The sequence below is a fragment of the Diplodia seriata genome (genome assembly GCF_021436955.1).
Source record: "Diplodia seriata strain FDS-637 chromosome Unknown scaffold_12, whole genome shotgun sequence".
Classification (NCBI taxonomy): domain Eukaryota; kingdom Fungi; phylum Ascomycota; class Dothideomycetes; order Botryosphaeriales; family Botryosphaeriaceae; genus Diplodia; species Diplodia seriata.
In genome coordinates this window covers 612,876-629,727 of record NW_027117319.1, presented here as the reverse complement: position 1 = coordinate 629,727, position 16,852 = coordinate 612,876, and the positions used below count along the sequence as shown (strand labels likewise).

The window sequence follows — 16,852 nt, the reverse complement described above, 5'->3', positions numbered from 1 at the left end:
TGATGCTTGGCTTTGAGTGACTGCGAAGCCTTTGGAGAATCTGCTGAGGAGGCGACGCCACCGTCCGCGCGTGCGATTCCGCGTCCATCCCACTCCCCAACTTCAGGGCTCCGGCACCAGGGCGGGCTGCCGTTCCGAAACTCGGCAATGGACAGCTTGACGGGGTCCGATAGCCGGCCGGTTGTGCTCAATCGCCGAAGAGGCAGCTGGTGGCGGGGCGGAAAGCGAGGGGCAGAGCGGGGCGGGGCAGTGACGGTGCGGGGCACAATTACCTACTTACTATCGAGCTGCTTATCGGGCGCTAAGCAATCGCAATTCGAGGAGGCCTCGCCGACACTTCTCCCTGATACGCTTTTGCGTAATGGCGTAATGCGAATTGGTCGTGCATGTGGAGAAGGGACCCTGGTCGGCTATCAATATTGTCTCATAAACTCAACGCGCGCTCCAGCGCTATCCAGCTTGCTTTCGCATTGCGCAATTGCCGTCACAAAAATCTCAATGGCTCTTTCCACCGAAATCACGGCGCCCAACGGCCGCAAATGGACGCAGCCTCTGGGCTTGTTCATCAACAACGAATTCGTCCCCTCGCAGTCCGGGAGGAAGCTTGCAACCATCGACCCCGCGTAAGTTGCCGATTTCGTTTAGGCACATCCCAGCTTCGCCGCTCACACTCCCTACCCGCAGAACGGAGAACGAAATCACGTCGGTCTTTGCAGCCCAAGCAGAAGACATTGACAAAGCGGTGCGCGCCGCCCGCGCAGCCTTCGACGGTCCATGGCAAGAGCTCTCCGCAACCGACCGCGGCCGCTTAATCGTCAAGCTGGCCAACTTGATCGAAGACAACTCGGAGCTCTTCGCCACAATCGACACTCTAGACAACGGTACGACGGCCCCGTCAATCACCCAGCAATGCTCCGTGCTGACTCCACACCACAGGCAAGCCCTACAAAGTGATGATGGAAGACGACCTCCCCGAAGCCTTCAACACCATCCGGTACTACGGCGAATGGGCCGACAAAGTGAGCGGCAACACCATCTCCACCACCCCCGCCAAATTCGCCTACACCCTCCGCGAGCCGCTCGGCGTCGTCGGCCAGATCATCCCGTGGAACTACCCGCTCAGCATGGCGGCGTGGAAGCTCGGCCCCGCCCTCGCCTGCGGCAACACCGTCGTCATCAAGGCCGCCGAGCAGACGCCCCTGAGCATCCTCTACCTGGGGAATTTAGTTAAAGAAGCCGGCTTCCCGCCGGGCGTCGTCAACATCGTCAACGGCACGGGCAAGGACGCGGGCGCGCCGCTCGTCGACCACCCCGACGTCGACAAGATCGCCTTCACCGGCAGCACCGCGACGGCGAAGCACATCATGCGCGCCGCGAGCGCCGCGCTGAAGAATGTCACCCTCGAGACCGGCGGCAAGTCGCCCGCCCTCGTCTTCGCCGACGCCGACGTCGCGCAGGCCGTGCGGTGGGCGCATATCGGCATCATGGGCAACCAGGGACAGGTCTGCTCGGCGACGTCGCGGTGAGCAACGCACTGCAATCCCAACTTGCCCGGCGGCACCAGCTGACAGTCCTGCCCAGCATCCTCGTCGAAGACAGCATCCACGACGACTTCGTGCGCCGCTTCGTCGACACGGTCAAGGCCGTCAGCGTCGTCGGCGACCCGTGGCACGCCGACACGTTCCAAGGGCCGCAGGTCACGCAAGCTCAGCTGGACCGCGTCCTTCGGTACGTCGACATCGGGAAGGAAGAGGGGGCGACGCTGCTGCACGGCGGAGAGCGGGTTGCCCGCAAGGGGTATTTCGTCGAGCCCACCGTCTTCACCGACGTCGACGAGAAGATGCGCATCTACCACGAAGAAGTCTTCGGCCCGTTTGTCGTGATTACGCGCTTCCAGACGCAAGAGGAGGCGGTGCGGTTGGCGAATGGGACAACGTATGGCCTCGGCGCGGCCGTGTTTACGAAGAATTTGGAGAGGGCGCATGTTGTGGCGAGGAAGGTGAAGAGTGGGACCGTGTGGGTGAATAGTAGTAATGATTGCGATTTTAGGGTGCCGTTTGGCGGCGTGAAGCAGAGTGGCTTTGGGAGGGAGTTGGGTGAGGCTGGCTTGGAGGCGTATACGCAGGTTAAGGCGGTGCATGTGAACTTGGGGGAGTAGGTTGTAGCATGCATAAGGTCGGCATCGCAAGTGGAACCCAGGTTTCAACGAGGCGGTGCGGTCAGAGTTACTTGATTGCAAAACAGCAGGATGTCTTCCCCATTGGAGACACGAAATATATGATAACCGAAGGCTGATTGAGTGACAGGTAGCACATTGATATTTTTTTTTTTTTTGAAGATGTTGATGCCTCCACTCCAACTTTACGAATACCCACAACGATATCTACCAGCTGTGGGCAATTATCTCCGGGGTCTCATAGCCCAGCACATCCCGTTTCACAATCCGGTGATGGATCCGATTGACCAGCAGTATCTCCGGATGGCAATCCGACGTTTTCCATAGCCAGGAGGCAACCGATACCCTGTGCCGGGATCGGGCTACGGGTATCTCATCCGAGCACATGACGCGGGTAGCCGTCGAGGCCTTCCTCATTGAACGATCCACCAATCACGCACGCTTCCTACGTGCTTTTCAGAAAGCCACCCCGGCCTTCATGTCCTAAAGTTCGCCGCCACTTGAGCCGCCTCATGGCCGACCGTAAGAAGACTCTGGGTGTGCAGCCTCTCTCTCGCGGCCTCAAGTTTTTTTTTTTTCTATGGGCGTCTCCATAGTATATACATACCTACTTTCACAATCATGGCCAACCGCGGTGCTGCGTTTGACGAGCATGTCTCCACGATTGATGACCTCAAGGAGCTCGGCAGCAAAGGGCTGCCAAGAATGTACAGAGGTAACACGCGGGTTTTCACTGACCGAAAAGGGGACGCGGCGTGCTGATTTGCCATTCCCGCAGAATACTTCAACCAGGGGGCAATGGACCTAATCACGTAAAGCCCGCAGACTCGAGTGAGAAGCGCACCCCTCACTGACAAGCACTGCCCCCAGTCTTCGAGAAAACGAAGGAACCTTCAACCGCTACAAGATCCGGCCCCGCACCATCCGGCGACAACTGCTTGATTCGCTGGCGCCGACGATAGATCCATCTCAGATCAGCGCAGCACCGCCGAGACTTGCCTTTAACCGCTAGGCTTTGATACCTAAGCGAACATCAGTCCCGCGTCGGCCACCGAACCGGCATGATGACTGCGCAGTCTGAAGCCGCACACGCTCAATACCCTTCCCAAAAAGATGACAACAGTTTATAAAAGCAACCCATTACCTAGACGTTGAGGAGGGTACAAGAGACTCAATTGCTACTTTGCTTCCGCTCTCCACTTCCCTACACTTCCCGCTCTTCTCCGCAAATACCACCACCATGGCCTCCCAAGACCTCAAGGGCATCTTGGTCGCCCTGATCACCCCCTTCACCGAAGGCGGCAAGGAAATCGACGCCGCCCAGCTAGACGCACACATCAACAACCTCATCACAATCGGCGTGCACGGCCTAGTCCCAGGCGGCAGCACGGGCGAATTCACCACCCTCACCATCGCCGAGCGCAAGCAGCTCGTCGAGATCTGCGTCGCGTCAGCCGCAGGCCGGGTCCCCGTCGTCGCCGGCATCGGCGCGCTATCCACGTACGTTACGTCCGCGCTCTCCTCCCTCCCTCCCTCCCTCCCTTCCCTCCCACACCACTCACGATCCGGCGCGCCACGTACAGCGCCGACGCCATCGACCTCGCCACGCACGCCGCGCGCGCCGGCGCCTCCGCCCTCATGATCGTGCCGCCCTTCTACGACGCCCTGTCCGTTTCCACGCTGCACGAGTACCTCGGCGAGATCCACGCCGCCGCACCGCAGCTGCCCATCATGTACTACCACATCCCGGCGGCCTCGGGCGTCACGCTGTCGCCTGCGCAGATCGCCGACCTGAGCGCCGTCGGCGTCAGGTACCTGAAGGACACGTCGGGCGACGCGCCGGCGTTGACGGAGCTGCTGTTCGGGGGGCACGTCGCGCAGCGCGTCACCGCGTTCAACGGCTGGGACACGCTGACGTTCTACGGGCTGGCGGCGGGCGCGCGGGGCAGCGTGTGGGGGACGGCGAATGTGCTGCCCGAGTTGGCGGTGGCGTTGTGGGATGCGGTGGCCGTGAGGGGCGATTTGGTTGAGGGGAGGGAGCTGTGGGCGAGGATTTGGCCCGTGTGCAGGTTCCTCGAAGCTCATCCGTATCACGCGGCGGTGAAGACGGGGATGGAGCTGAGGGGGTTCAGGACGGGCGGGTTGAGGAGGCCGTGGAAGCTGTTGGGGGAGGAGCAGACGGCCGAGTTGAAGCAGCTGCTTGTGGACGCGGGCGTCAAGGTGGTGTAGAGGGGGTTGGTGCGATTTGAAGATTTTGTTATCGTGTCTGATCAGGCTGGTTACATTAGCCGGATTCCGGTGTCTAATGGCCTGGGAAGCGTTCTTATCGATGCTCTTGAAATGATAGCGGCAGCAAGTAATGTCCGTCAGAATATGACACATGGCGTCTCTGAGTATGGTGTCATTAAACACTTTTCCAGAAGACGTCCATATCATCTCTCTCACATACCCACTACTGTCGTCTATTTTCTTGATGTGCTGAACAGTACACAAGTGAAGGTGATCGGAAATGGTGCAGCACGGCAGTCCTCGGAGGTTCAACGCAAGTGGCCGCTAAGCCCGCCGTACTCCATCAACCCCAGTCTCTGCGCCACCCCACCTTGCAGTCATGCGTACAGCATCTATACTAATTGAGCAACAACTTAGAAGGCTTAACGATTTTGCGCCTGCCCTTTATGTTTGATTTGGCACAGTCATAAAGCTTCAATGGAGGGCTATCAGTCTAATCACCGACCAAGACATTCAAGAAGCTCCAAGCCCTCCATCGACCTCAGGACCACTTTGGTAGTAAACTCCAACTCCAGAAAGAAGTAAACCGCCCTTTCAATCTACGAAGAATCTCCAAGCTTCTTCAACGGCATCGTCTCGCTCAGACTTTCCTCCATTATGGACCCATATCCGATCATCCCGTCGAGGATATCGGTCTTGATGACCCCAGCTGCTGCATACCCAGCAGCCACGCTGCGAGCCAAGCCGCCGAGCTTGTAAGACAAGAAAATGAGCCAAGTTTATCGTATGATGTCGACACCTGCTTAAGATGAGTGAGGGGGATAAAGTCAAGACGTACAGCATGCTCATAACTGCATATGCTGCAGCGCCTAAGCGTGCAGCCCCGCCGCCGGTGATATGTCGAATATGTGGCCGGAGAGCTGCGCTCCCGTGAGGCGGATACTCTCCTGCACCTATATGCACTAGAATAGACTGAGAACATTAACCCGCTCAATGAGTTCGAAGTTATTCGAAGATAGATCGGTAAAGGGGTCCATTTCGTTCATGATGCCAGAGTTTTTGACAACAGCGTGTCCGTAGACTACGACGATGCCCTTGTGGATGGCACTAATGTCCTTTTGGTTGGGCATGTCGCACTCGATGAGGGTGGCTTCTCCCTCTTCACTTTTGATCCTTTCGACTACCTGGATGTTGAATGCGTGAGTGACAGTAATATCACGAGCGCGAAGTAAAATCAAAAGACTCGAAAGGGCTGGTACCGGTCTGCATTGTTCATGAGCCAATCGTACGTGGCCACGCCATCGTCGCATGTTTACATGCATACAAGAATTGCCTTCTGCCATTTCTACCGACCCCGCACTTCACCAAGTCCTTCTTCCTCGTTCACCTCTTTTTTGAGTTTCAGTGACGGGCAACCTCTCTGCTGAAATCTTATCTGTCTCCAGCATCAGTTGGAATACATCTTTGCGAGCATGTCCTCGTCTGCTTTAACATCGCCCCCAGGTCGGTCAGATCTTGGCAAGAAGTTCGAGGCAGCGGCAAGGCAAAGGAATACTGCGAAAGAGGAAGCACTGCGCGCCAGCAAGGAAGAAGAGATTTCCAGAGCGCTCCACGTCATCAAAACTGGAATGTCCCAGCGCTTTCCTCAAGAAGAGGATATACTGGCTTCGGGTGTTGAACATGCTGGAGCCGCGCTCTCCAGCCCGCGCAGCTTCCAATGCCGAGGCTGCGAGTCGTGTCGAGAACGCGTTAAATCCCCAGGCAGTCCGACTATTGCCAGACCTGCTTCTAGTCCAGTGACTGGCTCATCATGCCCGTCTCAACTGCCATCGCGCCACCTGCACCACGCAGCTGCTGCAGAAAACCCGCTTGTCGCCCCGCAAGATGCACGACGAGGAGCGGGGGCCGAATCAGCCAAGATCATTGTCGAGGCAACCACAACTCCGCCCGGACACGATTACAGCCACATTGACAGCCGGAACGATGAGACCCGCCGCCCACCTAAAAGTGATCCCGCCATCGCCGAGTTTAGGTCCCAGCTTGCCGAGCAGAAGGCCATTTGTGAAGGCCTCCAACGAGATGTCGCCCAGAAAGACAAGGAGATCAACGCGCTTGAAGCGGAGGTTCGCAGCGTCAAGCACACACTCGTCGATGTCGAACCGAGCAAGATCGCAGAATGGAGGGCCAAATTCGAGAACGCGAAGAGTCTTCTCCACAACACCGAGGAAGAAGTGGAGCAGCTGAAGACGCAGCTCAAAGAAGCGAAGGACAAGGAGAGGGCACTTCAGAGAGAACTCGACCAGGCCAAAGACGAAGCAGATCGTAGGGAAAGGTCTTTGAGGAACAGGGTCGACGAGGTAGAAGATGAGGCGCGGCGGCTGCGTGAGCGCGCTGAGGGAAACATTGTCGCACCTCAAAATTCCATCAATTACTATTCCATCACGCAACAACAGCTGCTCCAGCAACCACAAGACATGAACGGGCGGCGTGACAGCGGAGTGGATCTTTACTTATTTACAAAGAATTCGTAATTAATCAAAAATTCCAACCCCTCGCCTACTAATTAACTAAAGATCGAACCCCATCTTTGTCTTTGTTTGTTTGTTGACCACCGTGGCGTAGAGTGTACTCCACGAAGGGACTCTCAGGAGTTTGTCGAGATTTTCGGTTTTCAATTGCGAGGGGTCTCGCGCGCTCTAAACTTCTGTCAACTAGTGTCTCACCAGGAAAATGACCCTGGTCCTCAATATACTAACCAAGCTCAGAGTTTATGAAAGACAAACGGTCCATCCCTGCCATTGGTCAATCTCTTTACATCATCGTCCAAGTTGTTGAAGCAGATATCACCTTTGTTCTTGAGAATCTCTTCTTTGACGTGGTTCAGGTGTGTACACACCATCCAAAAATATTCATCTTGCTCATGGGGAAACTTGACCATGTCGGAGTGCGATCGGTTAACTGGGTATACATAGTGTCCATCACGCTCTGAGGGTTGTGAAAGACCGTTTGTAGCTGAGTGTATATCTACCATCGTAGCCAGCGAGCCCGTAACAGTCCATTTGGACCCCACCTGAGCTTTGAATTAGACGCAATGGAACAGAAGACACGCCAAGCCCATACATACCTTTTGAGCCGTTGGCGACATCTTCGTCTCATAATACCAGTATCTCGAGAACTTCTGCGAGAAACGTTTGAAGTGTTTTTGCTGCCAACGCAACGTTTCGGCCGTGCTTTGAAGTGATCTTACAAGTTGTTCGCTCGGCTTACCCTCTGACATGGGGATGAACGACTCGACATTCATTCCCAAGTTTGGTACGCCAAAGGAAAAGATTGCACGCAAAGACTCCAGGTTCATCTTGTCCCCTGCTTGCGGGGAATCGTGCATGTTGATGAGAGCCTTCGGTGTCGCCAACTGTTAGCATGAACACCAAGGTTTAGAGGTACGCATGACGGACTTGCTTGAGAATTAAACCTCCAAGACTATGTCCAATCAAAATTAGTGGCCTACATGAGTCCTGTTCCGTGTCAGAAAGCCCAAGTGATAATCCTTAGTTCTTACTTTTCCGCCTGGTCTGAGACCACTTATCGCTTCTTGGAGCTTCATTCCAAAATCTGTGATACTCTGGAATGAGTCGCTATCACCGGTCGCTGAATCGTAACCGTATATGAAAATCCGCGTTTGCCGTAGATGCTTAGGAAGAGCGTCACGAAGCCACATGAACGACTCTCCTTTCCTTCTAAACGATCCGAATGCGTGACCACGGGATACGGCGATGCAACTGTCGAAAGTCAGCTCGGCCCTACGAACATGTGATACTCATGAATTACTCCAGAAAGCAGTCAGCGTCATCATCAGAATGCAGAGGTGTGAATCCAGAGAAGTGCGTGTCGAGAATCAGGCCATTGCCAGCCTGAGACTGCCACCAGGTGCGATTTCCCGACAATAGAAAATCAGGTGTTATGCTGAAGGTGACAGTGGCAATCTTGCTGTCGGGTCTGGTAGGGTCTGTTGCCAGCGAATGCACTGTAACTTTCGTTGATTCGGGTATGCTCCAGGCTCTACTCAATAGGCTGGGGACCTCCTCCTTTCGCTTAATCTCACTGGTTATACCTCGAAGCCTATATGTTATGGAGACTTTGTGGGTGGCTTCCACGTTGGACTTCAAAAACCCTTGTTCCTCCACGAGATTGTCAGCCGAGACCTGAGAGGAATCAGTTTTTCCGTGGCCGCGAGGCTGAATGCGGACCAGGCTGTAGTGGACGGACAGCCAACACAAGGTTCCCAAGAGAATGGCGAACGTGGCCAAATCATTGAAAAGGGACATTTGTCTTGAAAACTCCGCGTGGCCGGGGGGGTTTGAGTGGAGAATTTAGAGAGAAAAGAGACCAAGGAGAAGCAATGGACGCGTGGGGAGGAGGCAAAGCTTTATACATCGTGCCCCGAATTTCGCTAACGCATGATCAGGAACCACTCCCTGCACGTCGAATACCAGAGCGAACTATGATTGCATGCTTTACGCGCTGAGCCTCTGTGCTCCGCAGTTGCTCGCTTGTCACATCGTTCTAATTGGACGATCAACAAACCGACCCCACGCGCCAATCACCCCCTTACGGTCTAGTTGTGGCACAGCAGTGCAGGCGGCTATATTCCAGCTATCCATTGTTGTTCAACTCGCATGGAACTCAACGACGCGCTGCTGAACAAGTCATGACCTTCCATATATGTGTAAAGAAGAACTATCTTGTAGCAGTCTTCCGTAGATCTGTCTAGTATCGGAACGCAGTATCTGGGAATACCAGAAGGTTTTTGGAGTACGTTCGGACTTCATATGAGGCTGCGAATTTTTACTATCCCATTCTTCTTCAAGCGCACCTAGATGGAAATTCGAATGTTCATATTGTCCTTGTTCCCCAAACGATGCTTCAGAAAGTACGAAGCTTGACACTGTATACAGGCTCCGTCCGCATCTCCAACGCCACCACCCCGCCACCCGCCAACGTATAATCCACCCACAACCCTCCGCCCCCACCAACCCCGTCGCCAGCGACCACGCCGCCCGCCCGCCCCTCTGCCCCACCGCCACTTTCTTTCCCCCCATAGCCGATCCCGCACCCGCCCGTCCTCGCACACAAACGCCTTCCGATGCTCGCGAGCCCCCCGCATAGTCCAGCATGCTGTACCACACGACGCTGTAGCGCCCCAGTCCCAGTCCCAGTACCGCGGCGGCCCGCTCGCCCCAGTTCTTGTCGTGGTACCCGACGCCGTACGTCGGCGAAGGCGAGCGCGGAGGGCGACCGTCGTTTGCGCGTCCGGCACCGCGGCGGCCCAGAACAGCCCTGGGACGGGGGATTGGTGGGCGCCGATGGTGCCGGCGGGGGAACAGGGGTAGTGGGGTGGTGCGAGCTGTTGACCGCCTCGGGGTGTCAGTAAGCGGGGAGGTGGGATGGGAGGGCACGACGCTGCTGACCAACTTGAAGGTTATGGTGTCGCTGATGTCCATGACGGCGGAGTGAGTCGAGGGCGATGGTGTACTCGACGTCGGGCTGCGCGAGCGACGAGCTCTGGAGCATGCCGACCCCTTTCCAGTCGCCGGTGATGCCGTCGGCGCTGTTGGTGAGGGTGGCGCCGGCGTCGGCCATGGCCTCGTGGTAGTAGCCGGTGCCATTGGTGTAGACACCCGAGACTTGGACGGCGAGGGGTTCGGGCTATTGTGAGAACTCGCCCGAGTTGAAGAAGACGATGTTCAGCGTCTGGTTGGTGGATGTGGAGAAGACGTCGAAGTACCAGAAGTCGGCGGAGCTGCGGGCGGCTGGGGTCAGCATGCGGAAGCCGTCGAGGTTGCTGGGGGTGGAGAGGTGCTCGACGTGGACGGAGCCGTTGTGGTAGGCGGGCGCTAGGTTGAGGGTGCGGGTGTTGTTGGAGCAGCAGGCGGCCATGGACACGCCGCCCGTGACTGCCAACGCTGCAAGTCTCATAGTGGTCGTGGTTGATGATGGGATTTATCTCGTAACGAAAAGAGCGAAGGAGGCGAGTGGAAGGATTGGTGATCTCTGGCGATATTGGTCGTTTTCAGAAGATGGCGAAGAGCCACCTTTATAAGAGAACTTCCCGGATGCAAGTCTCACCTCGGCAGCCACTCTTAGGGCTGAAGGGCAACGACAGCTGGTCGACGCTCTACCACTTCTGCAATCCATCTTTGTTAAACGGCACTTAGAAGGTGTGAAGACCGCTACTATATTAAATATGCTATCTAGTAAGGTCTATATACACGTTCTCTATCTACGGCTAGTAGTAATAAGAAGAATAGAAAATAGATAATAAAGATAATAAGAATAATATAATAATAAATTATAATATATAATTAGGCTTAATAAATACTATTTAATACACCTTCTTTATAAAGGGCCGTTAGTAAGGTTCTTTATAATATACTTATTAGTATTACTATTTAGTATTAAAGAGTAAATATCGTTATTTATTATTATTAAAAAATAATAAGTATCGATTTAAAAGAGAGGGTACTACTTTCTTTAACGCGAGAGGCACGAGTTCTCGTAATATCTTAATTTACTATACGAAAGTAATAGTATTTCTCGAAGCTTTAGCTAGTTAAATTTCTATATAATCTTTAAGATAAGTATAGCTTTTTATATAGTAACTATACGAAATCTACTTAAAGTTATAGATATCGTTATTAAAGTCTAGATATAGTATTATTTTATACGTAAAGAAAGTAAGAGTTATAAAAGCGTATAAAATAGTCTCTTTAGTAAAGAGTTAGCTATTAACGCTATTAAGTATATTATTAAGACTTAACTACGTTATCGTACTTAGTATTAAGCTCTTTATTATATACGAGGCTAAAGTATTATTTTAAATACTAGTATAAAATAAAGGCTTCTTACTTCTTTCTCTTTCTTATCTTTAATAACTATTATTTATCGTTACTTACGTTCTTCTATTTCGGTATACTATTATATCTAGAGTCTTTTCTTTAGACGTATTATTATTTATATAATCTTTTTATTTACTCTTATATTTATAACGGTAGGCTTCTTCTACTAAGCTTCGAAGTCGCTTAGTAGATAGATTAAATTAAAGGGTTTATCTTAAAGAGATAAGAGAAAGATAATAATAATTAGATAAGAAGATATTACGTAATTATACGATATATAGTAAGTCGGTTACCTCTAAATTAATAAGATTTAAATTAAAACTTTAAGTTAACTATAAAGGGTTAAGATACTAGCTAAGAGAGTATATCTATATACCGTAGAAAAACTAGTTATAATTTAGTATACTCTATATTGCCCGAGCTACTAAGGGCGATATATAGCTAAGTATCGCCTAGACTACTAAGGGCGATATATAGGTCGTACGTAACGTTAGCGCTTCGGGTAGCTTTTAGAATTTCGACTTTTAGCTTCTATTATTACTAAGCGGTCGTAATAACCGTCTTACTTACGTCCGCCTCTTTACGTCTATTTTCTACTTTCTAGATTCTATATTTCTTACGGGACTATAATTCGACTAGATTATCGAGTTTCTACGGCCCTACTTTTCGTACGGTCTTTCCGTTACGTATAGTCTTCTATCTTTTTTAGGTTTTTTATAGGCGTTCTTTTCGTACGGGCTTTAGCTACTATTTAAGCTTAGTTTCGTAGGCGCTAAGTTTTCTTACGCCTATTCTTCTCGTACGGGATTCTTATCTATACGGCTTTACCGCCCGCGAGGCTCGTTAGTTCTTACGATACTTTCTCTTATATAGGCTTTTAGCCCTTAGAGTTATAAAGTTCTTATACTCTAGAATTCGTAATACTACCCTCTATCTTAAGAATCTTCGACTCGAAGATTTACCGTCCGTATATATCTTCTATCGTTCTAGTATTTTTTCTTTTTCTTTTCTTTCCGTAGGTCTTCTTATAATGTCTAGCCGTAAACGTTCTTATTCTAACGATTTAGAGAGCGTTACTCTCTTACCGAAGTAGTATCGTTCTACTCTTTCTCGTAAGCGCTAGCTACGAGACGTTCTTCTAAATAGTATTAAGATAATTTTTTATACTAATTATCTAGAGTATAAGTCTTCTTATATAGCTTTACCGAAGAACCTAGAGATTTACGCCTTCTATCTTAAGGCGCGGCGAAAGGGCTACGATATCGCGAAGACTAGTAACTTAGAGTATAAGTTTTCTTTCTTCTTCTTAGTATTCGTTTCTAATATTTATAGTAGATAAGTTAGATTGTAAATAGACTCGTCTAAACGCGGAGAAGTCTACCGCCTACGTTACTCTATAGACTACTACTACTCGAATTAAGCGTCTTCGTAAATAGTAGCGTTTTCTAAAAAAGCGTTAATTCTTAATAATTCGTAAGGGCTATATAAGTCTCGCGAAGTTAGAGGCCGCTAAGAGTTCCGCGCTTATAGAAAAGTCTATTAACCCGAAAAATACTAAAAGAAAGCGATCGCTAAAGCGTTTACGTGGCGAGTTCTTAGCTAATATCGATATAGATTCTACTAATTCTTTAAGTTCTACTACGCCGCCGAAGTCGTTTAAGCCGGTTAATCGGGCACGGGCTATATCTTTATTTAATCTCGAGGCCTTTCTCTTAAACGAGATATTAGTATAGGGCGTTTAGAATTTTAACGGTAGAATTCTATAATAAGATCTCTATAGCTGTCGTAATTTTTTAGTAGTTTCTAGATGTTATTCTAGTTTTCTTTCTATTATAGAAGGTATCTAAACTAATCGTTAACGTAGCCGCTATCGAGAATCTTTTCTACGATCTAGTCTTTATTTTCGTCGGCGTTTAGATTTTCTAGTATTATTTCTTCTATTTATTAGACTATTATAGCGTTTTCCGGAGCTGGTTTAAGAAGAGCGATATAGAAAACCGAATATATCTATATTATTTCTAGTAGTTTAAGGCGGAAATTAATCTTTCTAATTTATTTATCGATTTCGAATAGTTCTATCTTCTTAAAGTCTAGTTTATTATTCGAGCGCCTTATTCTAATATTTTTTCTAAAAAGATAAATCTTATTCTTCTCTTTTAGCTTCGATGCCTTCTAGTACCGTCTATTATAGTAGCGGGATATTAGAAATTCGTTATATTCGATATTAAGGCTAAGCTATTTATAAAGTATCTTTAGCTAGTCTACTTTAAGAATTTCTTTTTAGGCAAGAAATTCGCTTAGTATTAATTCTTAGTAAGCTATTAGTTCGTACTCGTAGTTAGCGTAGAACGGTAATTTCTAAGTCGTAGACGCTTTAGAACTATTATACGCGAACTAGATAAGGGGTAGTAGTTTAACCTAGTTATTCTATACGTAGTTAAGATAATAGCGAAGGTATTATTCGAGCGTTTAGTTAGTTCGTTTCGTTTATCTATCTATTTACGGGTATACCGTAGTTAATAGCTTATGTTTTAAACTAAGCTAACGGGTAAGAGTCTACTAGAATTAAAAGATAAATAGCCGATCTCTATCTAATACGAGCTCTTCTAGTAACCCGTAATTATTAAGAATTATTTTAAGAAACGTATAGGCGAGTTCTTTCGCGTTTGCCGTTTTAAGATATAGTAGATAGTACGCGTATTTAATAAGCCTATCGACGATAACTAGAGTCGAATCGTATAGAACGCTAGTTAAAGGTTTCTTTAATTAGAGTAGATCCGTAATAAAGTCTAGCGAGATAGATTGCTAGAATTTTTTCGGGGCTAGTAATAGCTAAAGTAAGTCGTATAGCGCGTATCTTAAGGCCTTACTTCGAATATAGAGGTCGCACTATAAAACTACCCGTTAAACGGTTCTTTATAGGCCCGAAAAGTAGTAATTTCTAGTAATTCTTTCGATTATTTTATCTATTTCTTAGTAATCGTATACTAGTGCTTCGTAGATATTCTTAACGATTTCTTCTCGAAGCCTTATTAAGACGTAGACTAATCTTAAATATAAAATAATACCGTCTACGTCTCTAGTTAGGCGAGGGTCGTTCTTTACGTTTTCGAGTTTCTAGGCTATTACGTTATATTTATAGGCCTCTTAAATCTTCTTTATCTAGGCGTTATCTTCTAAGCGATACGCTAGAGCTAGTAGCCTAATTAAGATAAGCGAGGTATTAGATGTCTTCTTAAGCTATAATTAGATAACTCTAAAAATAGATACGCACGTTCTAGCGGGTATAAGGCTACCGTCTTTCTATCTATTTAAAACTACTAGCTATAATTCGGGCTTTTCTTCTACGTAGTTAGCTCTTCTACTTAGCGCGTCTACGCGAGCGTTCTTAGATTTCTTTCTATAGATAATCTTTATATTATATAATGCTAATTCTTTAGCCTATTTAACTTATCGGCGAGTTAGTTTCTTCGTAGTAGTAAAGTACGTAAGGTTCTTATAATCGTAGTAAATTATTATCTAATATTTAGCTTCTTTAAGGTAGTATCTTTATTCTTTAAAAGCCGTAATAATAGCTAATAGTTTCTTATCGTAGATATCGTAGTTAAGCTTCGAGGGCGTTATCTTTCTAGAATAGTACGCGATCGGGTAAAGCTTACCTTACTCGTCTAGTTAGCTAATATAAGCGCCGATAGCGTAGTCTAATACGTTCGTCTTTATAATAATAAATAGCTCTAGATTATAAATATCTAGAATAGGCGCTTTATAAAATATTCGTTTAAGAGACTTAAATGCCCTCTACTATACTTCTTTCTATTAAAACTCGTGCTCTTTGCGAGTAAGTCTAGTAAGAGGCTTCGTAATCTTTATATAGTTTAGAATAAACTTACGGTAGAAGTTAGTAAATCTAAAAAAGAATTATACTTTCTTAACGGTTCGTAGTTCGGGCTATTCTCTAATTACGTCTAGCTTTTTCTCGTTTATGCTAATATATTTAGATGTAATAATAAATTCTAGAAATTCTATTTTCTACGTAATCTACTTATACTTCTCGGGTACTATTCGTAGGTCTTTTTCTCTAAGTACGAGTAGTATCTTTTAGATGTATTTTCGGTGTTTTTCTAAAATATCCGAGTAGATAATAATATTATCTAGATACGCGGTATAGAATACGTCTAAATACGGGCGTAGAATATCGTTTACTAGACTCTAGAATAACGTAAAGGCGTTAGTTAGCCTAAAGAATATTATCGTATACTCGAAGTATTCTAGCTACGTTCGAAAGACGGTCTTCTATTTCTCGCCTTCTTTAATACGGACTAAGTAATATTCTTCGCGAAGGTCGAACTTAATAAAGTACTTTACGGTCTAGAACTTATCTTATAGTTCGTCGATTCTTAGTAATAGATAACGGTTCTTAATCGTAATATCGTTTAGTTAACGATAGTCTATATAGAGACGGAGCTCGCCGTTCTTCTTTAGAATAAATAGAATAAAATAGCCGGTCGATAAAGACGAAGGCCGTATATATTCGCGTTCTAGATTCTTTTCTATATATTCTCTTAAAGCCTCTAACTCGATACGAGATAACGAGTATATTAGCTTAAACGCGGGCTACGTTTTTAAAATAAGAGGTATTTCGTAATTCTAAGGTTAGTATTTTAGTAAGAATTCTTTTTCTCGTTTTTCGTAAAGGTTCGTAAATTTCTAGAATTCTTTTAGCACGGACGCTATTTTAAGTAGCGATAGTTATTTCTCTAGAGTTATTATCTTCTCTTTAGGCCTTATTTTCCCGCTAAATTCTCTATATATTTTCTCGCTTGCTAGGTTACCTATAGATATCGGCTTTTTCTTAGTTAAATAATCGTATAACGTTCTTTCTCTTTTTACGCTATTATATATAAGACTAACGTTTTAACGTAGTATCGTAGATACGTCCGCTACGTTTATATAACGCACGTAAATTCTTTAAAGATAGTCTTCTTCGACTAACTTTAGGCTATTATTCTCTACGAAAGGCCTCGTTAGTCGCTATATACGTGCGATAATTTATTATTTTATTTCTACGCTAGGTTATAAGTATAGATAGTATATCTTATCGCCTCTACGCTTTATACGTCTAATTATCGCTAAAGAGATTTCTTAGATTCTAGCGAAGCGGTCTACTTCTACGTCGAGTCGTTACTTTACGCTTTAGACTTCTAGCTTCTAGCTCTCGCTTTAGCTTCTCTAGCTCTAGCTTTTAGCTCTAGCTCTAGTCTTTAGCGTCTAGCTTATTCGTTTTACGATAGCGAGGTGTTTAGTATACTATTCGTCTAGAAAGGTAATTTTCTCGATTCTTTAGTTAATATATAGTGTATGCGTTTTTAGCTATAGTATTTCTAGAATAATATCGTATTCTAGTATCTTTATAACGTCTAGATTAATTTTTTTCTTATAGTTGGTAATAGTTATTAGTGCTAGCTCTATTTCGATTCTTATTTAATCTTTTTCGTACTATACGGGTAATTCGTTTATAGTTTAAAGAGGGTAAGATTTATCTTTTTCTTAC

At 47.2% G+C, this 16,852-nt stretch overlaps 3 protein-coding genes across 3 annotated transcripts; all 3 read left to right on the top strand.

Annotated features, from left to right (window-relative positions):
• Window positions 1–498: 498 nt before the first annotated feature.
• On the top strand, window positions 499–2,158 carry ALD2_2 (mitochondrial aldehyde dehydrogenase; the record flags this gene model as incomplete). Its single annotated transcript, XM_066781707.1, has 4 exons — window positions 499–623; window positions 685–881; window positions 937–1,522; window positions 1,582–2,158. The coding sequence occupies 4 exons, from the start codon at window positions 499–501 to the stop codon at window positions 2,156–2,158; spliced, it is 1,485 nt and encodes a 494-aa protein (XP_066627990.1).
• A 1,258-nt stretch (window positions 2,159–3,416) lies between these two features.
• Window positions 3,417–4,405, top strand: SLS55_010321 (uncharacterized protein; the record flags this gene model as incomplete). The annotated part of the gene is made up of 2 exons (XM_066781706.1): window positions 3,417–3,676; window positions 3,760–4,405. 2 exons carry the CDS (start codon window positions 3,417–3,419, stop codon window positions 4,403–4,405), a joined length of 906 nt encoding a protein of 301 aa, XP_066627989.1.
• A 1,472-nt stretch (window positions 4,406–5,877) lies between these two features.
• On the top strand, window positions 5,878–6,936 carry SLS55_010320 (uncharacterized protein; the record flags this gene model as incomplete). The annotated part of the gene is made up of 2 exons (XM_066781705.1): window positions 5,878–6,076; window positions 6,266–6,936. The coding sequence occupies 2 exons, from the start codon at window positions 5,878–5,880 to the stop codon at window positions 6,934–6,936; spliced, it is 870 nt and encodes a 289-aa protein (XP_066627988.1).
• Between the last annotated feature and the right edge of the window lie 9,916 nt (window positions 6,937–16,852).